Source organism: Leuciscus leuciscus (assembly GCF_965113295.1).
Source record: "Leuciscus leuciscus genome assembly, chromosome: 24".
Taxonomy (NCBI): domain Eukaryota; kingdom Metazoa; phylum Chordata; class Actinopteri; order Cypriniformes; family Leuciscidae; genus Leuciscus; species Leuciscus leuciscus.
Window position 1 is genome coordinate 32,722,171 of NC_138723.1, and position 25,000 is coordinate 32,747,170.

At 48.0% G+C, this 25,000-nt stretch overlaps 2 protein-coding genes and 1 long non-coding RNA gene across 6 annotated transcripts in view; 1 reads left to right on the top strand and 2 right to left on the bottom strand.

Moving 5' to 3' along the window:
• hlcs (holocarboxylase synthetase (biotin-(proprionyl-CoA-carboxylase (ATP-hydrolysing)) ligase)) overlaps positions 1 to 11,388 on the top strand; it is a 79,542-nt gene extending 68,154 nt beyond the window's left edge. For 2 of the 3 annotated variants that reach the window (XM_082158622.1, XM_082158620.1), the window contains 3 exons: positions 2,270 to 2,384; positions 2,458 to 2,671; positions 10,557 to 11,388. In XM_082158622.1, coding sequence (XP_082014748.1) covers positions 2,270 to 2,384; positions 2,458 to 2,671; positions 10,557 to 10,725 — 498 coding nt within the window. In that variant the 3' untranslated portion in view covers positions 10,726 to 11,388. Of the gene's footprint in view, positions 1 to 2,269; positions 2,385 to 2,457; positions 2,672 to 7,618; positions 7,628 to 10,531 lie in introns of all 3 variants that reach the window. The other variant, XM_082158621.1, reaches the window with a different exon arrangement.
• A 787-nt stretch (positions 11,389 to 12,175) lies between these two features.
• The window catches only part of sim2 (SIM bHLH transcription factor 2), a 23,264-nt gene continuing 10,439 nt past the window's right edge, over positions 12,176 to 25,000 (bottom strand). Inside the window, exons 6-10 of the mRNA XM_082158655.1 lie at positions 20,793 to 20,992; positions 19,129 to 19,235; positions 18,848 to 18,995; positions 18,285 to 18,769; positions 12,176 to 14,374 (exon numbers count right to left, since the gene is read on the bottom strand). Of these exons, the coding sequence (XP_082014781.1) occupies positions 13,968 to 14,374; positions 18,285 to 18,769; positions 18,848 to 18,995; positions 19,129 to 19,235; positions 20,793 to 20,992 (1,347 nt within the window). The 3' untranslated portion in view covers positions 12,176 to 13,967. The remainder of the gene's footprint in view (positions 14,375 to 18,284; positions 18,770 to 18,847; positions 18,996 to 19,128; positions 19,236 to 20,792; positions 20,993 to 25,000) is intronic.
• LOC309489826 overlaps positions 21,000 to 25,000 on the bottom strand; it is a 6,231-nt gene continuing 2,230 nt past the window's right edge. The window contains exons 2-3 of one of the 2 annotated variants that reach the window (XR_014202524.1): positions 23,343 to 25,000; positions 21,000 to 23,144 (exon numbers count right to left, since the gene is read on the bottom strand). The exon at positions 23,343 to 25,000 is cut by the window's right edge and continues 908 nt beyond it. This is a non-coding gene — a long non-coding RNA (uncharacterized lncRNA). The remainder of the gene's footprint in view (positions 23,145 to 23,342) is intronic. The other variant, XR_014202525.1, reaches the window with a different exon arrangement.

The following is a 25,000-nucleotide window of genomic DNA, read 5'->3' on the forward strand; positions in this document are numbered from 1 at the left end:
TCATCCCACCAAATGTCAACTAGTCAGACACTGTTAAAGTGTAAGTTGCAGGTTAACCACCACAGCCAATTAATGTGCAAATTAAAGTGCTCTATATGTATATATTTAATTATTTCTGTCTTAAAATGCGTTAAAATAACATTTATTGGGGTTTCTTCAAAGGTAGCGTGTTTTTTCAGTTACTGGGTGATGACGTCACAAGAGGAACTCGCAACCCATACTCTGCTAGATTCCTACTGTATTATGGCTATTTGGAGAACGACTGAGGATGTGGGAAACCATCAAATTCTTTATGGACCACAGCCCTACAATTTTTAACTGGTCAGGCATGAGAGAGGGGAGCCATGGCACTCAAAGAGTTATTAATGCTTGGTGTGAGGAGAATTAGTGGAGGGTTGGCCAGGTGTCCTGGTGAGTAACGTTAGCTACGTTAGAGCTAGTCTAGCCTGGTGCAAACTTAACCCGGATAATATAACGGAACAAGCAAGTCTTTTCAAAATATTTCCGTCATGTAGAATAGCAAGGAGGGACAACGACTGAAGACATTATTTACTTACAGTAAGTCAGTCCAAATCAGAGCTGTAGAGATGCACACACTGCACAGGCATCAATCGCTAGTCTCATCGACGCCTCAAACGTCAGTGTTTCCCACACATAGACTAATTCGTGGCGGTGCGCCACAGAATCAACACCGGCCGCCAAAAATTGCGTTTCGTTATAACATTTTTTTTATGCTATTTAAAACACGCAGCGTGTTCATTCAGCTGCATTTCCTTTCCCTGCTCTCCCTCCTGTCACTCACGTGTCACGCGCGCACGCACCCTCACCGTCTTCAAACTATCTTGCTCTCTCTCGCTCCCTCGAGCATATTAATCAAAATCAATTGAGAATTGACACGATGATAAAAGATCGGAAGACCGAAGTTTCATGTGGAGCATTCAGGTATTTTTTTCCTGAATTACTGCTGGGTGTTGTGCTAAAAAAAAAAAAAAAAATTCCGTTGCCTTATCTTCTCTGAAAAGCGTTCCGCCCATTCAGCTGACATGAGAAACACTTTCAGTAAACAAAACAAAACTATGATGAAATGTTTTCTGTGTTGACAAATCTTGTGCGATGTCCTAACTGCCGGGATAATCACTCAACGTGTACAAGTCCGCTAATGACACGTCCGATTCACGAATGACTCCTTTAAACCGATTCAACCAAAACAATCTTTTTAGTTTACTGTTTGCGGTAAATGCAGTTGGGTTGTTGAGGTCAAAACTGTAAATAAGCTGTGAATCAAATAAACTTACTATAAATAATGTTATGTCATTTTTACTCTTACACTGAATATTTGGATTTTGTGAAGGTGTGAATAATTTTTGATTAATATTCAATATAATAAAGTTCTTTGTAACAGATTATTAACGCAGATTATTAACGGAGATTATTACTGCATTATTACTATTATTTTTTATCAAATAAAACATACAACCAACTTTTCTGAAGTTATGTAAGGCGAATATAGCTGCTAGCGCACGGTAACTCTACCAGTGAGTTCCTCTTATGACGTCACGCCCCATCTAGTGGAAGGGAGCGGTTAAAACCACTGTTAAAAGTGCCAACTTTTCATATTATATCAGCATTTTGGTATAAAAAACAATGGTGGGCGGTTCTTATCTTTATGTTTAATAAACACATTGTATTATCTTCGTGAAAAATTTAACCTGCAACTTACACTTTAAGTCACAGCAACTACATTTATGGTTTTTCATATTGTTCAACAAAGTTCTTGATTAAAAAAGAAAAGAAAAAAAGAAGCTACTTTGCCTAATATTATTGTTGTATACAGCCATAGTATACAGCGCGCAAGGTTTATGCGCATGCTTTAAGTCTTCTTCTCCGTTTTTTAGTGTATCTCTGTGGCAGAATTACAGCGCCACATACTGGTCTGGCATGTATACTACATCGTTTTGAGTCGGTTTCAGTGGTTTCGTGTGTACGCAGATATTTCTTGAGACGACGCCGTGTTTACGGAATTTTTTTTTTGAACGGGAAAAAAAAATATCGGATAGGGAAAGCTCTGGCTTCGTGTGGATGTGGCCTAAATCAAAATTTGTTGTCAAAATGAACACTGCACTGAACACACACACACCTTCGAGGTGAAGCGGCGAATCACATGACTCACATTCCTCGTTCTGCTGTAGTTAAAGAGAATATTGCTGTCGTTTGACAGATTGCCTGAGATGTTCCTCATGTGAGTGTGTGTGTGTGTGTGTGTGTGCAGGACGTGGACCTGCGGCTGAAGTGGCCCAATGACATCTACTACAGTAACCTGATGAAGCTGGGCGGGGTTCTGGTGAACTCCAGCCTGACGGGTCAGAGCTTCAGCCTTCGGATCGGTGCGTCTCGCTCGGGTTACAGTTAGCACCGCATCATCAGTGTCACGCTTGACGTCTCTCCTGTTTCCCTCAGGCTGCGGCTTCAACGTGAGCAACAGCAACCCGACAGTCTGCATCAACGACCTGGTGCGTCAGCAGAACCGCGAGCAGAACCGCAGTCTGGAGCCGCTGGAGCCGGAGCAGCTCATCGCCCGATCCGTCACACTGCTGGAGCGCTTCGTCTCAGACTTCCAGGAGCGCGGCTCAGAGACACTGCTGCCGCTCTACTACAGCCGCTGGGTGCACGGGTGAGTGTGTGTGTGCTTGTCCACCTATCTAACAGGGGCCCGCCGAGGGGTCCTAACCCTAACCCTGTTGGTCATGCTTTAAAACATGTTCAAATCAAGTAGAAAACACTCTGGTGAATGTTTAACATTTTTGCCCAAGTGGGGACCTACAGGTGTGTGTGTGTGTGTGTGTGTGTGTGTGTGTGTGTGTGTGTGTGTGTGAGTCCATACTCAGCAGTGCCCCTGTAGGCTGGAGCAGGAACTGTAATGGCTCATTAACACATGTCGTTCACACTCCTCTATTGTTTGAAGGCTCGCTGTCCCTGAGACACATCAAGCCGACTCAGTTTTCTCTGTGTGTTCCGCACGGTTCCGCACCGTCGGCTGAAACTGGTCCTCGTCGGCTTTCTTTCGTCCGATTCGACATGTTGTATCGCCGTCGGTGAGAGAGGGAACTCTGATCGGCTGTTCAGCAAAGAAGCTAAAACGGCACAGAAGCTGATCTATGTTACATCGTCTTACCTGAGTGTTCAGTTTTAGCATGAGCGCAGTGGAATAAAGAAAGTGTTTAGCAGGATTGATATTCTAACGGTAAGCACACACACTGCTTTGTTCATGGTGTGTGTTTCTGCAGCGTCGGTTTCCCTTTCTGAATGATGAATATAGATGAACATATCTGCAGGAATAGACAGTTGTCTCATTCACACGCAGGCGCAGAACACACACGCTAGTTGAACGCGTACGCTAGCTGACAGTCGGCTGTCATTCTCTCGTGTGTTCAGGTGCAGCTTACCCCCGACCCAGGCGACGACAGTGTCGGCTTTCATCAGCGCTAGTTCTGGCTTCGGTTTGGTGTGTCCCGGGCTAACGGGCTGATAACTTAAGGAAACTTTCTTTTTTTTTTTACTATTCAGCCAATTATAGATTTTTTTTTAATTATTTACATTTTTATTCCACTCTAATGCTAAAACATTCTACGAATTTTTTTGTTGTTGTAAATATACAGCTTAGAATGTAAGATACCATAAATCATTTATGCATAATTCTACATATGGATGATATTTGGCCAGTTTAGAGCTGATATATGTGCAAACTGGGAGCTTGTGAAAGAAAAGAAAAAAAGGCTAAAACTTTCTAGTTTACAACTTTGCATCACAAATTTAAATCCACCAGAAACCAGAACAGATGTAAAAATATATCTCAACCAGATTAAAATTAAATAAAACTGCCATCGATAGGAAAATATAGACAGGAGTCGCACTATTCCCGGTCAGGACTCAACACTCTATAGCTTATACTAACCTAACCCTATACTGACTGACTGAACATGTTCAGCTTAATCCACTGAACTCAACGTCTTTGATAGACGGTAAGGGTGATGGAGGGTAAGGGTGATGGAGGGTAAGGGTGATGGAGGGTAAGGGTGATGGAGGGTAAGGGTGATGGAGGGTAAGGGTGATGGAGGGTAAGGGGGATGGAGGGTAAGGGTGATGGAGGGTAAGGGGGATGGAGGGTAAGGGGGATGGAGGGTAAGGGGGATGGAGGGTTAGGGTGATGGAGGGTAAGGGTGATGGAGGGTAAGGGTGATGGAGGGTCAGGGTGATGGAGGGTCAGGGTGATGGAGGGTAAGGGTGATGGAGGGTAAGGGTGATGGAGGGTAAGGGTGATGGAGGGTAAGGGTGATGGAGGGTTAGGTTTTTAGAGGGTAAGGGTGATGGAGGGTTAGGGTGATGGAGGGTTAGGGTGATGGAGGGTTAGGGTGATGGAGGGTAAGAGTGATGGAGGGTAAGGGTGATGGAGGGTAAGGGTGATGGAGGGTAAGGGTGATGGAGGGTTAGGGTGATGGAGGGTAAGGGTGATGGAGGGTAAGGGTGATGGAGGGTAAGGGTGATGGAGGGTAAGGGGGATGGAGGGTAAGGGTGATGGAGGGTAAGGGGGATGGAGGGTAAGGGGGATGGAGGGTTAGGGTGATGGAGGGTAAGGGTGATGGAGGGTAAGGGTGATGGAGGGTAAGGGTGATGGAGGGTAAGGGTGATGGAGGGTCAGGGTGATGGAGGGTCAGGGTGATGGAGGGTCAGGGTGATGGAGGGTAAGGGGGATGGAGGGTAAGGGGGATGGAGGGTAAGGGTGATGGAGGGTAAGGGGGATGGAGGGTTAGGGTGATGGAGGGTAAGGGTGATGGAGGGTCAGGGTGATGGAGGGTCAGGGTGATGGAGGGTCAGGGTGATGGAGGGTTAGGTTTTTAGAGGGTAAGGGTGATGGAGGGTTAGGGTGATGGAGGGTTAGGGTGATGGAGGGTAAGAGTGATGGAGGGTAAGGGTGATGGAGGGTTAGGGTGATGGAGGGTAAGGGTGATGGAGGGTTAGGGTGATGGAGGGTAAGGGTGATGGAGGGTAAGGGTGATGGAGCGTAAAGTGCGACACGTTTGGTTGCTTTGCCATTTCTTGTCATCACAATATTTATTTTATGGCAAGAACTGGTGCTTTAATGTTATTATGAACATTTGCAATTACATTCAGAGTCAGAATATGAAATATTGCTAAATGTAAAGGCAACCGAACAGGCGTCGCACTTCACCGTCTAACAGGAGATGTGTGTGACATCACTGTAACATGCTCACGCTGCTCAGATCTAACATGTGCACTTTAACTTGTGTAGAAATGAAGAATAAAACATGGTAACATCTAAATGAACTTATTTTGTTTTATATTATTTAACATCAATGAAGCAACTCACATACATCAGTTTATATCAACAAACTAAGTTTAAGTTTATGCTGTGTGTCAAGCAGAAATGGCTCTGTGCGGGAACAGTTGCAGGTCGACACTTTATACAGGGAATAATGCTGTTATTACACAATGACTGGTGCTCCGCTGGAGGGTAAAGTGTGTCACGTACTTTTCTTTCAGTTGACTGCAAAATGTTCAATTGTCTTTTAACACTGGAACGGTAGTTGAACCACCTGAAGATTTTCAAAGAAAAGAGTGTGTGTGTTTCAGGGGCCTGACGTGCAGTGGCGGATCTATGGGGTGGCAAAGGGTGGCAGCTGCCACCCCTGGGATACAGTCTTGCCACCCCTGTTGCCACCCCATTTATAAATCAGATCATATTTTTTAAGTATATTTTATGTTCATAGCCTACACGCTGAAGGCCAAGGAGACCCGCAACAAACTCTTCTCAAACAGAAATCGCCGATTTGGAATCCCCTCCCCCTCACAATGGTTTCACCCATCACCAGCACGGCAGCGACCCCCGTGAAAATGAAATTTCACCAGTGGCAGCAGGGCAGTCTGGGCAGCACAGTGCATCTCTCTGCAGTACGCAGTGTCCTGCAACCCGACTGGAGAGACTGAGCTGCCCCAGAGCCTCTGAAGGTGAAGTGAGTTTCCCCAGGTGTAGTTTAAATACACGTTTAACTTAAAGTTACATTTGTAATGAATGTATTGTATGCTAAAGACGATTCAGCATCAGCAAAAACAGCGAGTCTATTACGTTAGCCAAAATCAGCGGTCAAATCGCTCCCTCGTGAGCAATCTTCCCTTTGATTAGCCTAATTTTTATTTTAGTAAAGACAAGAACAGCTTAATAAAAAATATAAAATATTGTTTGTATCCATAACGTTTATTGATGGTCGCCGTTACGCCGACGTTACGTTACAACACACAATACAGAGCCAGTTAGGAGATCGATTTGATTAGCTAAGCAGTCCTATTACATCCAATTCCTCTCAGATATTACAGCAATGAAACTAGGTTACAACTGGGGAAATAACAAATACAATAGGATTAAGTATGGGATTTAATAGTTGGGAGAAAATATGATGCGTAATAATGATTAGATCTGCATTTGGTCTTAAAGAGGCAGCAGTCTAATAAACCTCCATTAATGTGAATCAAATAACAAAAGACAAGGAGAAAATCAGTCGCAGCTCTTGAATGATATAAGCTTTAATCTATCTATGATAAACTATGCAGTGTTATTTTAAATCTGACTTTATTAGATGTCTTTTTAGCCCATATTACTCCTGAACAGATGTCAGTGGACATTACTGAAATTAAAGCACTGGATATATAATTTGTATATTTGTTTAATTGTATACTTTTTTTTGTTTGACCATGTGTTTGTACTGTTTTTGGTGTCCTATGTCTTCTGGATATAAAACAAAAGCCTGCACCCTTCTGCATAACGTACGTTTTATTTGTTTTGTTAAAGCATTGCTTTTTCTTTTGCTATAGATATTTATTTTAGATTTAAAAATATAAAACAATATTAATTGTGTTCTAAATTTTTTTATATATTTTTTTAATATAACAAAAAGAACCGATAAGAATACCGTTAAAGTACCGGATCGATAAGGAGTAGGCCTATTGGTAAGAGTAGTAGTACCGAATGATACCCATCCCTATTGGCAGCAACAAATTAAAAGTTATGGCCAATTTAACTGTGATTAAATTCAGTATATATACGTATGCCATATTTTGCCACCCCTCAAAAATTCCTGCCCCCCTCTCGCCACCCCATAAATATTTTTCTAGATCCGCCCCTGCTGACGTGTGAGTGTGTGTTTCAGGGGCCTGACGTGTGTGTGTTTCAGGGGCCTGACGTGTGTGTGTGTGTGTTTCTGGGGCCTGACGTGTGTGTGTGTGTGTGTTTCAGGGGCCTGACGCGTGTGTGTTTCAGGGGCCTGACGTGTGTGTGTGTGTGTTTCTGGGGCCTGACGTGTGTGTGTGTGTGTGTTTCAGGGGCCTGACGCGTGTGTGTTTCAGGGGCCTGACGTGTGTGTGTGTGTGTTTCAGGGGCCTGACGCGTGTGTGTTTCAGGGGCCTGACGCGTGTGTGTTTCAGGGGCCTGACGCGTGTGTGTTTCAGGGGCCTGACGCGTGTGTGTTTCAGGGGCCTGACGCGTGTGTGTTTCAGGGGCCTGACGCGTGTGTGTGTGTGTGTGTGTGTGTGTGTGTGTGTGTTTCAGGGGCCTGACGTGTGTGTGTGTGTGTGTGTGTGCGTGTGTGTGTGTGTGTGTTTCAGGGGCCTGACGTGTGTGTGTGTGTGTGTGTGTGTGTGTGTTTCAGGGGCCTGACGTGTGTGTGTGTGTGTTTCAGGGGCCTGACGTGTGTGTGTGTGTGTGTGTGTTTCAGGGGCCTGACGTGTGTGTGTGTGTGTGTGTTTCAGGGGCCTGACGTGTGTGTGTGTGTGTTTCAGGGGTCTGACGTGTGTGTGTGTGTTTCAGGGGCCTGACGTGTGTGTGTGTGTGTGTTTCAGGGGCCTGACGTGTGTGTGTGTGTGTGTGTGTGTTTCAGGGGCCTGATGTGTGTATGTGTGTTTCAGGGGCCTGACGTGTGTGTGTGTGTGTTTCAGGGGCCTGACGTGTGTGTTTCAGGGGCCTGACGTGTGTGTGTGTGTGTGTGTGTGTGTGTGTGTGTGTTTCAGGGGCCTGACGTGTGTGTGTGTGTTTCAGGGGTCTGACGTGTGTGTGTGTGTTTCAGGGGCCTGATGTGTGTGTGTTTCAGGGGCCTGATGTGTGTGTGTTTCAGGGGCCTGATGTGTGTGTGTTTCAGGGGCCTGATGTGTGTGTGTTTCAGGGGCCTGATGTGTGTGTGTTTCAGGGGCCTGACGTGTGTGTGTGTGTGTGTGTGTGTGTTTCAGGGGCCTGATGTGTGTGTGTTTCAGGGGCCTGATGTGTGTGTGTTTCAGGGGCCTGACGTGTGTGTGTGTGTGTGTGTGTGTGTGTGTTTCAGGGGCCTGATGTGTGTGTGTTTCAGGGGCCTGACGTGTGTGTGTATGTTTGTGTTTCAGGGGCCTGACGTGTGTGTGTATGTTTGTGTTTCAGGGGCCTGACGTGTGTGTGTGTTTCAGGGGCCTGACGTGTGTGTGTGTGTGTTTCAGGGGCCTGACGCGCGTGTGTTTCAGGGGCCTGACGCGCGTGTGTTTCAGGGGCCTGACGCGCGTGTGTTTCAGGGGCCTGACGCGCGTGTGTTTCAGGGGCCTGACGCGCGTGTGTGTGTGTTTCAGGGGCCTGACGCGCGTGTGTGTTTCAGGGGCCTGACGCGCGTGTGTGTTTCAGGGGCCTGACGCGCGTGTGTGTTTCAGGGGCCTGACGCGTGTGTGTTTCAGGGGCCTGACGCGTGTGTGTTTCAGGGGCCTGACGCGTGTGTGTTTCAGGGGCCTGACGCGTGTGTGTTTCAGGGGCCTGACGCGTGTGTGTTTCAGGGGCCTGACGCGTGTGTGTTTCAGGGGCCTGACGCGTGTGTTTCAGGGGCCTGACGCGTGTGTTTCAGGGGCCTGACGCGTGTGTGTTTCAGGGGCCTGACGCGTGTGTTTCAGGGGCCTGACGCGTGTGTTTCAGGGGCCTGACGCGTGTGTTTCAGGGGCCTGACGCGTGTGTGTTTCAGGGGCCTGACGCGTGTGTTTCAGGGGCCTGACGCGTGTGTTTCAGGGGCCTGACGCGTGTGTGTTTCAGGGGCCTGACGTGTGTGTGTGTTTCAGGGGCCTGACGCGTGTGTGTTTCAGGGGCCTGACGTGTGTGTGTGTGTGTGTGTGTTTCAGGGGCCTGATGTGTTTGTGTTTCAGGGGCCTGACGCGTGTGTGTGTTTCAGGGGCCTGACGCGTGTGTGTGTTTCAGGGGCCTGACGCGTGTGTGTTTCAGGGGCCTGACGCGTGTGTGTTTCAGGGGCCTGACGCGTGTGTGTTTCAGGGGCCTGACGCGTGTGTGTTTCAGGGGCCTGACGCGTGTGTGTTTCAGGGGCCTGACGTGTGTGTGTGTGTGTGTGTGTGTGTGTGTGTGTTTCAGGGGCCTGATGTGTTTGTGTTTCAGGGGCCTGACGTGTGTGTGTTTCAGGTGCCTGACGCGTGTGTGTTTCAGGGGCCTGACGCGTGTGTGTTTCAGGGGCCTGACGCGTGTGTGTTTCAGGGGCCTGACGTGTGTGTGTTTCAGGGGCCTGACGCGTGTGTGTGTTTCAGGGGCCTGACGCGTGTGTGTTTCAGGGGCCTGACGCGTGTGTGTTTCAGGGGCCTGACGCGTGTGTGTTTCAGGGGCCTGACGCGTGTGTGTTTCAGGGGCCTGACGTGTGTGTGTGTGTGTGTGTGTGTGTGTGTGTTTCAGGGGCCTGATGTGTTTGTGTTTCAGGGGCCTGACGTGTGTGTGTTTCAGGTGCCTGACGCGTGTGTGTTTCAGGTGCCTGACGCGTGTGTGTTTCAGGGGCCTGACGCGTGTGTGTTTCAGGGGCCTGACGCGTGTGTGTTTCAGGGGCCTGACGCGTGTGTGTTTCAGGGGCCTGACGCGTGTGTGTTTCAGGGGCCTGACGTGTGTGTGTGTTTCAGGGGCCTGACGCGTGTGTGTTTCAGGGGCCTGACGCGTGTGTGTTTCAGGGGCCTGACGCGTGTGTGTTTCAGGGGCCTGACGTGTGTGTGTGTTTCAGGGGCCTGACGCGTGTGTGTTTCAGGGGCCTGACGCGTGTGTGTTTCAGGGGCCTGACGCGTGTGTGTTTCAGGGGCCTGACGCGTGTGTGTTTCAGGGGCCTGACGTGTGTGTGTGTTTCAGGGGCCTGACGTGTGTGTGTGTGTGTGTGTGTGTGTTTCAGGGGCCTGACGTGTGTGTGTTTCAGGGGCCTGACGCGTGTGTGTTTCAGGGGCCTGACGCGTGTGTGTTTCAGGGGCCTGACGCGTGTGTGTTTCAGGGGCCTGACGTGTGTGTGTTTCAGGGGCCTGACGCGTGTGTGTTTCAGGGGCCTGACGTGTGTGTGTGTTTCAGGGGCCTGACGCGTGTGTGTTTCAGGGGCCTGACGCGTGTGTGTTTCAGGGGCCTGACGCGTGTGTGTTTCAGGGGCCTGACGCGTGTGTGTTTCAGGGGCCTGACGTGTGTGTGTGTTTCAGGGGCCTGACGTGTGTGTGTGTGTGTGTGTGTGTTTCAGGGGCACGCGTGTGCGTCTGTGGAGCGAGGACGGGCCGGAGGCTGAGGTTCAGGGTCTGGATGAGAGTGGGTTCCTGCAGGTGTCAGCAGGAGACGAGGTCGTGGCGCTGCAGCCGGACGGAAACTCCTTTGACATGATGAAGAACCTCGTGGTGATCAAGAGCAGATGAAGATTCAGATCAAACATCATCAGTTCTTTCAGCAGGAGCGTCTCAGACAGAGAGATGATGCTGTTCTCCACTCGTCCTGCTGCCGTCGCGTCGCCTGATCCAGCCAGAACAAACGTGAATCTCTGACACTGACATCATCTTTTCTTCAGAATAACATTTATTCTGTAAACACTGACTTTCACACACGCCTCCTCCTCCTGTACATGAGCTTTAGTATGAGCAATATCTTCCTCTTCAGTCTCATTCAGAGTTTACAGTAACATTACAGAGAACACACACATCACACTCGTCCTTCTCAACGAAAAACACAGACATTGATTTGAATAAGCAGAAAGATGACGAGGTTTCTGTGATTCTTCCGGATAGAGGAGTTTCCCTGGAGTCGATCTGAGGAGCGGACGGGAGAGCGTGATCCGAGGAGAGGCTGAGCTTTACTGTCTAACTAACTCTCGTTCTCTGACTGACACTTGTTAAAACTTTTAATTGTTACTTCTCTTTAGATTTTGAGGTGATTTGTTTGTTCATAAATCAGGTGGTGTTAAATCTGTCAATATCACTCAATATTTTGTAATGATCCATGATTTGTAAACTGATATATGGATGATCGCTTTTAAAGAACACATTCCTGAACTGTACAAAATGAAATAAAATGATTGTGACTGACATGTCGTGTGTGTGTGTTCAGTGAAGTGCTGTGAGTGTGTGAGTGAGTGAGTGAGTGTGTGTGTGTGTGTGTGTGTGTGTGTGTGTGTGTGTGTGTGTGTGTGTGTGTGTGTGTGTGTGTGTGTTTGTGAGTGAGTGAGTGAGTGTCTGTGTCGTGTGTGTGAGTGAGTGTGTCGTGAGTGTGAGTGAGTGTGTGTTTGTGAGTGAGTGTCTGTGTAGTGAGTGTGTGTGTTCGTGAGTGAGTGTGTGTGTGTGCGAGTGTGTGTGCGCGCGAGTGTGTGTGCGCGCGAGTGTGTGTGCGCGAGTGTGTGTGTGCGAGTGTGTGTGTGCGAGTGTGTGTGTGCGAGTGTGTGTGTGCGAGTGTGTGTGTGCGAGTGTGTGTGTGCGAGTGTGTGTGTGCGAGTGTGTGTGTGCGAGTGTGTGTGTGCGAGTGTGTGTGTGTGAGTGTGCGAGTGTGTGTGTGTGAGTGTGCGAGTGCGTGCGAGTGTGCGTGTGTGCGAGTGTGTGCGAGTGTGTGTGTGTGTGCGCGAGTGTGTGTGTGCGCGTGTGAGTGAGTGGCGTGTGTGCGAGTGTGTGTGTGCGAGTGAGTGGCGTGTGTGTGTTTGTGAGTGAGTGTCTGTGTCGTGAGTGTGTGTGTGTGTGTGCGAGTGTGTGTGTGTGTGTGTGTGCGAGTGTGTGTGTGCGAGTGTGTGTGTGTGTGTGTGCGCGAGTGTGAGTGAGTGGCGTGTGTGCGAGTGTGTGTGTGCGAGTAAGTGGCGTGTGTGTGTGCGAGTAAGTGGCGTGTGTGTGTTTGTGTGTGTGTGTGTGCGAGTGTGTGCGAGTGTGTGTGTGCGAGTGTGTGTGTGTGTGTGTGTGTGTGCGAGTGTGTGTGTGTGCGCGTGTGAGTGAGTGGCGTGTGTGCGAGTGAGTGGCGTGTGTGTGTTTGTGAGTGAGTGAGTGTCTGTGTCGTGAGTGTGTGTGTGTGTGTGTGTGTACTGGCAGTGTCTCGCTCATCCTCCCTCTACATCTCGCAGCTCATCCATCATCCACACCTCGTGTTTCAATTTCGTCTCCCGTCTTGATGAGGTGAAAATATTCCTCCATTCTCTAAACTCTGAGATCTTTCACTTCATTACACACACATTAATCCTCGGCCACTTCCTCACACTCGCAGCGATCAGTGTTCGATCATGGATGCGACTCTTCAGGCGTCCGCGGCTCTAAACTGCTCAGCCTTTAGAAATCATTAAGCAAATAGCTCTCAGATCCACAATATCCTGTTAAACAATTTCAGCTGGAGGTCAGAAGGTCAACACACATCTATCATCTCTAATACCAGATTCATCTCCTCTCCCCAGAGACTGTGTGCTCTTCCTCCAGAGTCTTCCTCCGCAAACAAACAGAGCCAGTATTAACCCTCGTCTGAGGAGTATTAGATCTTTATCAAACGGCTTTTCTCAAATGGAATCGGAGATGAAAGTTCCTGCGCCAACAATAATAACATTAATAATGAAGCTTTTGAGAATCATTGCTTTTTGACAGACATTTTGTTGCTGGGAGACGCTCACACGTGTCACCTCATGTTTATTGAGTTTCTAAGCAAACTAGTAATAGACATTTTAGTAAACCTGCAAAAGTCAGATCATAAATAATCAAGCTATGATGTGGTCGACGCCAGTAAACATGCCATCGCTTGATGATAGCAGCGAAATATCAGAGATTGGTTGTTCAACAACAGAAAACCGGACCAAATAAATTATTGTTTTTCTTCAGATGTCCACAGAAATCATATCATTCCAGCTCAAGTATGAAAGGCAATGTTTAAAAGTTCTTCATTTAAAGCTGAATTATGACACATTCCCCTGGTTTCACAGACCAGGCTTAAACTAATGCAGACTAAAATGCATGTTTGAGACTGAAAGCATCTCTTAAAACATGTCAGTGCCGTTGTTTTGTCTCAAGATGCACATCAGTAATGTTTTTTTCTAAGGCACGTTTATAAAAGCTCCTTAAATGCCCTAATTGAACTAAGGCCTAATCCTGGCTTAATCTAAGCCTCGTCTGTGAAACCGGGCCATTGTGTTAATCAGTTTAATCTTCAGAGTCATTGGTGGTTTAACATCCTGAAGAGTGAAACTCTGATCTGTCCAATCACGTGAGTCTGGGGCGGGACTATCAGTCCAACTGACCAATGACAGATGAGGAGGCTGTAATCAACACTTCAATTCTGAAATGTGTCTGTAGTTACAGAAGTCCTGCTGAAAGTTTGCTTTTAAATGTTAAAATAGATTAAATGTTTTCATTTGGTAAATAATGGCACAAAAGCATGTTTCAAATACAATATGTGGATCATTATGTCACTTGCATATCTGTGAGTTTAGTGAACGTCACTGTTCATCTGGAGACCCTGAATCACCGAAACGTAGTTAAGCTTCTTCCTGGGTATTCCGGAGAGGATGGCTCTAGTATCCCGTTGAACTGGCTGCACAACGGGAAAAAATATATTCCATACCTGACGTTGCTTTATGTGTGATCAGAACATCTGCAGCTTTGCGTAAAACAGTAGAAGAGGTCGGAGGTCAGTGTGATCGGACGGCGCGTCACCTTTCGTTGCTGATGATGACCGACGTGCCGATGCAGTGAGGAGCGCGGTGTCCGTCGGGACCAGGGCTCTGGGTCCGGTACAGGTACGGCCGGTGTCCGTCGGGAGCGCTCTGGGTCCGGTACAGGTACGGGTTCCCCTCCTCGCTCAGAGCGCAGGGTCCGGGTGGGAAAGAGCCGCGTTTGGACAGAACATGGTGGAGGTTCAGAGAAACGTACGGACTCTGTGTCGTTCCCAGCAGCCTCTTCTCGTCCGGGTCGCTCTGATCCGAGAGCCTGTCCTCGTATGGCCTGTGCTGACCGAAGCCCTGGTTCTGGTTCTGACCGGGTTCCTCTTTAAACGCGGCGGCGGGTCTGAAGCCTCCGGGCAGAAGCTGAGCTGTGAACGCGCCGTCGGCCGCCGGACCTGATGAACACAGAGCTGGTTAGATGTGCGGGTCGCTTTCTGTGAATCTAGTCCATCCATGACCTCAGAACCATTCAATACCATTCACAATTCTTTATTAAAGGTGACATTTGATTAAAGGCCCCTTTTCACCAGATGTAATATAAATCTACGGAGTCCCCAGAATGTGTCTGTGAAATTTCAGCTCAAATATTATAGCTTGTCAAATTTGCCCCTTTTCAGAAACTCCAGCGATAACAAAACAGGCCAATCTCCCTCATCCAGAATCCCAGAATAACCAGTAGCGAGTGCAGCCTTACGGAGAGACTCAGGAAATCGGATCGGCTTATTTTATAACATGCTTGCAGAGAAAGGCTCACCAGAACACAGTTACTGGGTTTCACTTTTCATGTTTTCTGTGTTGGTAGAAGCTCCGATTATAGATTATAGCACTTACACATGGGAAAAGTCAGATTTCCATGATATGTCCCCTTTAACTGATTTCATGTTTAGATATTATGTACACTTAACTCTTTCCACTCCATTGACAGAATTTTCTTAGTGATACTGTAGGGGGCGCTATAACTTCTAAAAGAGTAGAAAATCTCCAGATCAAAGGACATGTGAAAAAGAAGCAGAAACGAGCAATAGAAGCATTGCTGACGCACATGTAGTCTTTGACAAAAACACGATTTTCTCAGCTTTTCTTGAGAACAAAAACAAAAAAAACTGCTGGAGTGGAAAGAGTTAATATTCAGTGATATTATTGGTCTGACTGCACTGACACAATCAGATGAGAACTGAACCTGAACTGAACTGAATCATGACTGTCTTCTAGAGCAGAATCTGAATTCGTTTGCATCATTGATTCTGATATTTTCCTGTTCATTTCTGTGAAGCTTGAAATGATCTGTACTGTTTAAACGCTATAGAAATATTGATCTACGATTCAAAAATGAATCTAATATAAATCAACAGAATTGATGCATTGAGGAAACTTAAAATTAACTCTTTCCTCACCAGCGATTTAAAAAAAAGTCTCCAGCCACTGACAGCACCCTAACTCATACATTTACATTTACATTTAGTCATTTAGCAGACGCTTTTGTCCAAAGCGACTTACAAATTGGGACTAAATTAAGCAAGTCATCGTGAAGAGGCAAAAAACAACGCAAGAAGTGAGAATTTACAGAAAAAATAAAAAAATATATATATATATATATATATATATATATACATACATGTGTGTCAGCCTCGCTTCTGTCGCTCGCGTCTGTCGCTCGCGTCTATCGCTCGCTTCTGTCGCTCGCTTCTGTCGCTTGCTTCTGTCTATCGCTCGCTTCTGTCGCTCGCTTCTGTCTGTCGCTTGCTTCTGTCTATCGCTCGCGTCTATCGCTCGCTTCTGTCGCTCGCTTCTGTCTATCGCTCGCTTCTGTCGTTCGCTTCTGTCGTTCGCTCGCTTCTGTCTGTCGCTCGCTTCTGTCGCTCGCTTCTGTCTATCGCTCGCTTCTGTCGTTCGCTTCTGTCTATCGCTCGCTTCTGTCTGTCGCTCGCTTCTGTCGCTCGCTTCTGTCTATCGCTCGCTTCTGTCGCTCGCTTCTGTCTATCGCTCGCTTCTGTCGCTCGCTTCTGTCGCTCGCTTCTGTCTATCGCTCGCTTCTGTCGTTCGCTTCTGTCTATCGCTCGCTTCTGTCTGTCGTTCGCTTCTGTCTATCGCTCGCTTCTGTCTATCGCTCGCTTCTGTCGCTCGCTTCTGTCTATCGCTCGCTTCTGTCGCTCGCTTCTGTCGCTCGCTTCTGTCGCTCGCGTCTGTCGCTCGCTTCTGTCTGTCGCTCGCGTCTGTCGCTTGCTTCTGTCTATCGCTCGCGTCTGTCGCTCGCTTCTGTCGCTTGCTTCTGTCTATCGCTCGCGTCTATCGCTCGCTTCTGTCGCTCGCTTCTGTCTATCGCTCGCTTCTGTCGTTCGCTTCTGTCTATCGCTCGCTTCTGTCTATCGCTCGCTTCTGTCTGTCGCTCGCTTCTGTCTATCGCTCGCGTCTGTCTATCGCTCGCGTCTATCGCTCGCTTCTGTCTGTCGCTCGCTTCTGTCTGTCACTCGCTTCTGTCTGTCGCTCGCTTCTGTCTGTCGCTCGCTTCTGTCTATCGCTCGCTTCTGTCGCTCGCTTCTGTCTGTCGCTCGCTTCTGTCGCTCGCGTCTGTCTGTCGCTCGCTTCTGTCTGTCGCTCACGTCTGTCTGTCGCTCGCTTCTGTCGCTCGCGTGTGTCTGTTGCTCGCGTCTGTCTATGGCTCGCTTCTGTCTGTCGCTCGCTTCTGTCGCTCGCTTCTGTCTATCGCTCGCTTCTGTCGCTCGCTTCTGTCTATCGCTCGCTTCTGTCGCTCGCTTCTGTCGCTCGCTTCTGTCTATCGCTCGCTTCTGTCGCTCGCTTCTGTCGCTCGCTTCTGTCTATCGCTCGCTTCTGTCGCTCGCGTCTGTCGCTCGCGTCTGTCGCTCGCTTCTGTCTGTCGCTCGCGTCTGTCGCTTGCTTCTGTCTATCGCTCGCGTCTGTCGCTCGCTTCTGTCGCTCGCTTCTGTCGCTCGCTTCTGTCGCTCGCTTCTGTCTATCGCTCGCTTCTGTCGCTCGCGTCTGTCGCTCGCTTCTGTCTGTCGCTCGCGTCTGTCGCTTGCTTCTGTCTATCGCTCGCTTCTGTCGCTCGCTTCTGTCTATCGCTCGCTTCTGTCGTTCGCTTCTGTCTATCGCTCGCTTCTGTCTATCGCTCGCTTCTGTCTGTCGCTCGCTTCTGTCGCTCGCTTCTGTCTGTCGCTTCTGTCTGTCGCTCGCTTCTGTCGCTCGCTTCTGTCTGTCGCTCGCTTCTGTCTGTCGCTCGCTTCTGTCGCTCGCGTCTGTCTGTCGCTCGCGTCTGTCTATCGCTCCTGTCTGTCGCTCGCTTCTGTCGCTCGCTTCTGTCTGTCGCTCGCTTCTGTCTGTCGCTCGCTTCTGTCGCTCGCGTCTGTCTGTCGCTCGCGTCTGTCTATCGCTCGCGTCTGTCTATCGCTCGCGTCTGTCGCTCGCTCGCGTCTGTCTATCGCTCGCGTCTGTCGCTCGCGTCTGTCGCTCGCTTCTGTCTATCGCTCGCTTCTGTCTATCGCTCGCTTCTGTCTATCACTCGCGCCTGTCGCTCGCGTCTGTCGCTCGCGTCTGTCTGTCGCTCGCTTCTGTCGCTCGCGTCTGTCGCTCGCTTCTGTCGCTCGCGTCTGTCTATCACTCGCGTCTGTCGCTCGCTTCTGTCGCTCACGTCTGTCGCTCGCGTCTGTCGCTCGCGTCTGTCGCTCTCGTCTGTCGCTCGCATCTGTCGCTCGCGTCTGTCTATCACTCGCGTCTGTCGCTCGCGTCTGTCGCTCGCGTCGCTCGCGTCTGTCGCTCTCGTCTGTCGCTCGCGTCTGTCGCTCGCGTCTGTCGCTCGCGTCTGTCGCTCGCGTCTGTCGCTCTCGTCTGTCGCTCGCGTCTGTCGCTCGCGTCTGTCGCTCTCGTCTGTCGCTCGCTTCTGTCTGTCGCTCGCGTCTGTCTATCGCTCGCTTCTGTCTATCACTCGCGTCTGTCGCTCGCTTCTGTCTATCACTCGCGTCTGTCTATCACTCGCTTCTGTCGCTCGCTTCTGTCTATCACTCGCTTCTGTCGCTCGTGCCTGTCGCTCGCTTCTGTCGCTCGCTTCTGTCGCTCGCGTCTGTCTGTCGCGTCTGTCTGTCGCTCGCTTCTGCTGCTTCTTCACCTGTGTTTTAATCCAGAGGTTCAGTACTCGGAGAATGCGTAACAGCGCCCCCTACAGTAAAACAGTGGAAAATCCCATCAATGGCAGGGAAAGAGTTCAATTTAATCGCCATTAGCGATTAACAGCCCTGCTATGTGTCCGTCTGTCAGATCTGAAGTCAGTGACGTGTGTGTGTGTGTAGGTACCAGAGAATGCGCTGCAGGCAGGAGTTTGCAGGTGCGCCGCAGGTTTATTAGCGCAGCTCCAGGGCGACTGCAGTGAGGAGAGGACGGGTCGTCTGGAGGAGATCGGGGTCACCAGTGCTTTCCGGCAGTCGCTGGAGGCCTGCGTCTGCGTGTGTGTGTATGTGTATGCATAGGACAGAGGCAACGTGTGAGACGGCTCCTGGACGTGCATCAGTGAGACGGGGCTCTGCTGGCAGCTTTTCCAGGACAGAGACTCCAGCGAGGTCTGGAAACCACAAGCACTCGAGGTCACGTTCCCAGGGGAGTCTGTCAGCACCTTCACCTGCGAATACGGACATGCTTTGGCTTTGCTTTTGAGTTTGGCTGCTTTGGCTTTCAGCTGTTTGCGTGAGTCCGTAGGAGCTGCGAGACAGTTCTTATAGGGCAGAGACGGTCTGGATCTGCTCTGGTCCTGAGAGAGCTGCATCTCTTTATATTCCACATCCCTGCGGAGAGAGAGACACGGCATCAGAGTGAGCGGTGCTGGCTCAACACTGCTGTGAGGGAGGTCAAAGGTCACTCACGTGAGGACGTAGTTGACGCTGACGATGCAGTGCGGTCGAGACGAGCGGCTGTTGTGGACGATGGTGGCGCAGCTCTGCAACCAGACCCAGCCGCCGTGTTTCGACAGCAGACGGTAGTACTTGGTGGTGACCTGCCCCTTCACCAGCACTGAGACACACACACACACACAGCTTCACTAGGGTTTCCATGCAAACACTGCTCAGACGTGTCAGTAGAACGAACACATTCATGCTGCGGCTGTAGATGATCTACAGAGGAAAGTGTGTGTGAAGCGACTCACGTAGATGATGTGCGTATCGCAGCTGGAAGACGTCACAGCCGTGGACGTGATGGTAGAGAGTCTTCTCAATCAGATCCTGTGGCTCATAACCGGTTAACTCCGCCACCCTGACACACACAAACACACACACACGTTCAGATGAAAGAGACTCCTTCTGCTTCTACCAATGGTTTAAATGGTTAAAAATCACAGCTGATGTTTCTTCCGGTTGGTTCCAGACTGTAAGTATGATTGGTGCATTCAAGTCCTCCTGAGAAGTTTGTATTTTCAAGTTGGAAAGTCGGAAATACGATGTCAAGTCACTTTGATTGGAGCAAGATTGCGATGTACCATTTCTACAAAAATTCTGCAAGATTTTTTAACTCTACTTCTACAAAATTTGGATTAAAGAATGCATGTTTTGTTTTGTTTTTATTTATTTTAAGGAGATGATGTAAATTGTATCGTTATATATTATTTTGCACATGCAATTTAGCTAGTTTTATTGTAAATGGAAAAAATACTTTTATTCATTTCAATAAATTGACCCTCGATACAGAAGCTGTTTCTCACGGTTGATCATGTGCTTCATGAGGCTCTTCCTCATTGTTTCTGTCTCGTTTTACAGCACAAAAGCAAAATGACTGAAGATATTAATATCTTGTTTACTATAAAAAACTGATCAAAATTAAATGACGTGTTTAAAACAAGTACAAATATCTGCCAGAAAAATAATCTTAATTTGAAGGGGAAACAAGATTATTTTTCTGACGCCACTGGCATTTTTAAGCACAAACTCACTTCATTTTTCTTAAAACAAGACTTAATATCTTCACATCTTCACATATATCTATCATTTTGCTTCTCCAGTAAATTATGCACTATATTGACAAAAGTTTTGGGACGTCGGCCTTTACATGCACATGAACTGTAATGGCATCCCATTCTTAATCCTTAGGGTTTAATATAGAGTTGCTCCAGCCTTTGTAGCTATAACAGCTTCAACTCTTTGGGGAAGGCTTTCCACAAAGTTTAGGAGTGTGTTTATGGGAATTTTTGTTCAGGCACTGACCAAAGCTGTTCTATGGGGTTGAGGTCAGGACTCTGTGCAGGAGTCCAGTTCCTCCACACCAAACTCCTCATCCATGTGTTTATGGTCCTGCTCTGTGCACTGGAGCGCAGTCATGCTGGATCAGGAACATCCCCAAACTCTTCCCACAGAGTTGGGAGCATGAAATTGTCCGAAATGTCTTGGTATGATGAAGCATTTAGAGTTCCTTTCCCTGGAACTAAGAGGCCAAGCCTTAAAAACAACCCCAGGTTTGATTTGTACAACTGTGGCCATGGAAGTGATTGAAACACCTGAATTCAATGATTTGGAGGAGTGTCCCAATTCTTTTAGCAATATAGAGTATCTTGATTTTTGAATGTTTAGATATTTATGCTGGAAAAGACAGAAACACTGAGGAAGAGCCTGATGTTCGCAGTGTTCGACTGGTAAATAGGATCTTTCCGACATGACTTGAATGCACCGTATTAGCTGTGGAAGTGAAAGTTGAGCGCTGCACTGTGAGAGTGTGTGTGTGTGTGTGTGTGTGTGTGTGTGTGTGTGTGTGTGTGTGTGTGTGTGTGTGTGTGCTGCTGTGCCTGTGAGAGACAGTGTTCAGAGTTCAGTCGAATTTCACCTGCTGTCCAGGAAAATGAGTTTGAGATCGAGACTCGCGCGGAACATGAACATGTTGCTGTGGAGTTTGATCTCCGTCATGCCGCTGGGAGGAAGAGACTGACCGACAGCCACCAGACCCACGATCTGATAGCAGGACTCGTACAGAGACACGTCCATCACGAACTGACGGAGCTTCAGGTACCCGCTGCAGTGAATCACCTGTGAGCATCATACAGGTTCAGTGTTTCATGTGTGGAAGAAGTTCAGCAGAGTGTATGTGTGTGACAGTGTGTGGAAGTGACAGTAACTGTAAGTGGTTTTGTATCTTTCTCTCATTGTATTTTAGCGCAGTTGTAGTTACTAGGAAATATTGTTTGTTTACTGTGCTCACGTGCTAGGATTGTGTGGTGAAGTCTCATTTGCTCGCGTTTGGGTAAACAGTTTTGATAGTGAGGCGTGTCCAGCTGTATTCAATCACGACATTTCAGGTGGGTATAAAATCAAGTTGTATACAGCGGCATCAGACGCAGCAGCCCTCGTGTGAAGACTCTACCTGCGCGACTCCACCGAGCAAGGACACCGACAAGGCACTTGAGTAACTTCTTGTTATTTCCTTCCTTTTTCTACACAACTTGTTCTCATCTTTCTGTTTGTGACCTCTCTTCACTATGTGCTTCCAAATCCCTACTATTACTAACACACAAATCAAATGTCACACGTAGGAGGCTGTGCAATCCTAAAACCCTGCGTACCTTTCCGGTGTCTTCTAGTCCTTTAATCTCTTTTCCTATCGATCTCTGGAATTGCCAGTCCGCTGTAAACAAAGGTGATTTCATTACATCTATTTCTAGTCATTCAGGTCTCAGCCAGTTGGCCCTGACTGAGTCCTGGGTCGGACCAGAGGATACTGCCACACCGGCTGCCCTCTCCACTAACTTCACTCTCTCACACACTCCTCGCCTGACCTGAAGGAATGGAGTTTATCCTTTACCACCTCTGTGTGACAACAGCTAATTTGAATCGCATTCAATTACTATCACAAGTCCTATTAAAATACATTTTGTAGTTATTTATCATCCCCCAGATCAGCTTGGGAGTTTCTTGGAGGAGTTGGATGTCTTACTCTCATCCTTCCCTGAGGATGGTACTCCTCGGGTAGTTGTTGGCGACTTCAACATTCACCTAGAAAAGCCTCAGGCTGCTGATTGCCACACTTTGCTTGCCTCATTCGACCTCAAACGAGTATCTACTACGGCTACTCCCAAATCAGGTAACCCATTGGACCTTATTTACACGCGCTACTGCTCCACTGACCATACACTGATCACTGCGCTGCACACCTCAGATCACTTCCTCCTCACTCTCAACCTCAACCTGCCTCAGAACACAACACACACTCCTCCACAGGTCACCTTTCGGTTAAACCTACGCTCACTCTCACCCTCTCGCCCTCTCGCCTATCCCCTCTGGTCTCATCCACACTTCCTCCACCTGATCAGCTCTCATCACTAGATACTAACAGTGCAACTGATACTTTTTCTCCACTCTAACATAGTGCTTGGACAACTTCTGCCCCCTTTCCTCCAGACCAGCGCCACACCCTCTGCAGAGAGGAAGTGGCACAAATCGAAAGATCCTACTGACCTTGGTCTTTATCAATCCCTCCTCTCTTCCTTCTCTGCTAATGTCTCTACTGCTAAAATGACTTACTATCACAACAAAATTAACAATTCTTCTGATTCTCGCAAGCTTTTCAAAACTTTCTCCTCTCTTCTTAACCCTCCTCCTCCTTCATCAACCCTAACAGTGGACGATTTTGCCACATTCTTCATAAATGACAACCACCATCGGGAGCCAATTCTCCACACCACAAACTGACACACATACCTTAACAGCAAACACACACTCTCTTCCTTCTCTCCGCTCTCAGAGGCAGAAGTCTCCAAACTCATCCTTTCCAATCACCCTACTACCTGTCCGCTTGATCCTATTTCCACTCATCTACTTCAAGCCATTTCTTCCTCAGTTGTACCTGCACTCACTCGTATCAACACCTCTCTTCACACTGGTACCTTTCCCACAGCAGAGGCTCTGATAACCCCACTGCTTAAGAAACCCACTCTGAATCCAGCACATCTGGAAAATTACAGACCGATATCCCTTCTTCCATTCATTGCTAAAACACTTGAACAAGTCGTGTTCAATTAAGTCTCTACATTTCTCACACAGATCAACCAGTCTGGTTTCAGAAGCTTCACTCAACTGAGACGGCCCTGCTCTTGGTTATTGAAGCTCTGAGACTGGCAAGAGCAGCTTCCAAATCCTCAGTTCTCATCCTGCTGGATCTGCTGCTGCTTTTGACACAATTAACCTTCTCTTTCTCTTTGAAAACGTAGGCAGAGGCATATACATTTACATTTATGCATTTGGCAGACGCTTTTATCCAAAGCGACTTACATTGCATTATCCTATACATTTATACATAGGTATGTGCAATCCCCTGGGATAGAACCCACAACCTTGCGTTGTTAACGCAATGCTCTTACCACTGAGCTACAGGAAAGCTAACCTCCAGATCATCCTGTCAATCCTCATGATGAAGGGCATCTCAGGAACAGCACTCCAATGGTTCAGGTCTGACCTCTCAGTAGGTCCTTCAGGGTGTCGTGGAGGAGTGAATGTCTGAGACCCAACATCTAGCTACTGGAGTGCCTCAGGGCTCAGTGCTAGGACCACTTCTCTTCTCCATCTACATGTCATCACTAGGAACTGTCATTCAGAAACATGGTTTATCCCATCACTGTTATCATCTAGTTACTGGAGTGCTTCAGGGTTCAGTGCCGGGACCGCTTCTCTTCTCCATCTCCATCTCCATCTCCATCTTATCAGTAGGATCTGTCATTCAGTCATTCATCAACATGGTTTTTCCTATCACTGCTACACTGACGACACACAACTCTTTCTCTCACTCCATCTAGATGATCCGACGGGAGCTTCTCGCATCTCAGCCTGCCTGACAGACAATTCTGGCTGGATGAAGGATCACCACCTTCAACTAAACCGAGTGAAGACAGAATTGCTTGTGGTCTCGGCCAACCAAACACTTCATCACAACTTCTCCATTCAGCTGGGTTCATCATCCATAACTCCATCCAGGTCAGCCAAGAACCTTGGAGTTGTGATTGATGATCAGTTGAGCTTCACAGACCTGCAAATTTGCCTTATACAACATTAGGAGGATCAGGCCCTTCCTATCGGAGCTACACATCTCCTTGCCCATGCTCTTGTTTTGTCCAGACTGGACTATTGTAATGCTCTCTCCTTCCAGCATCACTGTCAAACTTCTGCAACTCTCCTATTCTACTCCATATCTTTTAAAAACAAAGTACATATCTTGCGTTAGACTAAACTGGGAAAGGTCACAGCACTTATACACTCACCTAAAGGATTATTAGGAACACCTGTTCAATTTCTCATTAATGCAATTATCTAATCAACCAATCACATGGCAGTTGCTTTAATGCATTTAGGGGTGTGGTCCTGGTCAAGACAATCTCCTGAACTCCAAACTGAATGTCAGAATGGGAAAGAAAGGTGATTTAAGCAATTTTGAGCGTGGCATGGTTGTTGGTGCCAGACGGGCCGGTCTGAGTATTTCACAATCTGCTCAGTTACTGGGATTTTCACGCACAACCATTTCTAGGGTTTACAAAGAATGGTGTGAAAAGGGAAAAACATCCAGTATGCGGCCGTCCTGTGGGCGAAAATGCCTTGTTGATGCTAGAGGTCAGATGAGAATGGGCCGACTGATTCAAGCTGATAGAAGAGCAACTTTGACTGAAATAACCACTCGTTACAACCGAGGTATGCAGCAAAGCATTTGTGAAGCCACAACACGCACAACCTTGAGGCTGATGGGCTACAACAGCAGAAGACCCCACCAGGTCCCACTCACCTCCACTACAAATAGGAAAAAGAGGCTACAATTTGCACAAGCTCACCAAAATTGGACAGTTGAAGACTGGAAAAATGTTGCCTGGTCTGATGAGTCTCGATTTCTGTTGAGACATTCAGATGGTAGAGTCAGAATTTGGCGTAAACAGAATGAGAACATGGATTCATCATGCCTTGTTACCACTGTGCAGGCTGGTGGTGGTGGTGTAATGGTGTGGGGGATGTTTTCTGGGCACACTTTAGGCCCCTTAGTGCCAATTGGCATCGTTTAAA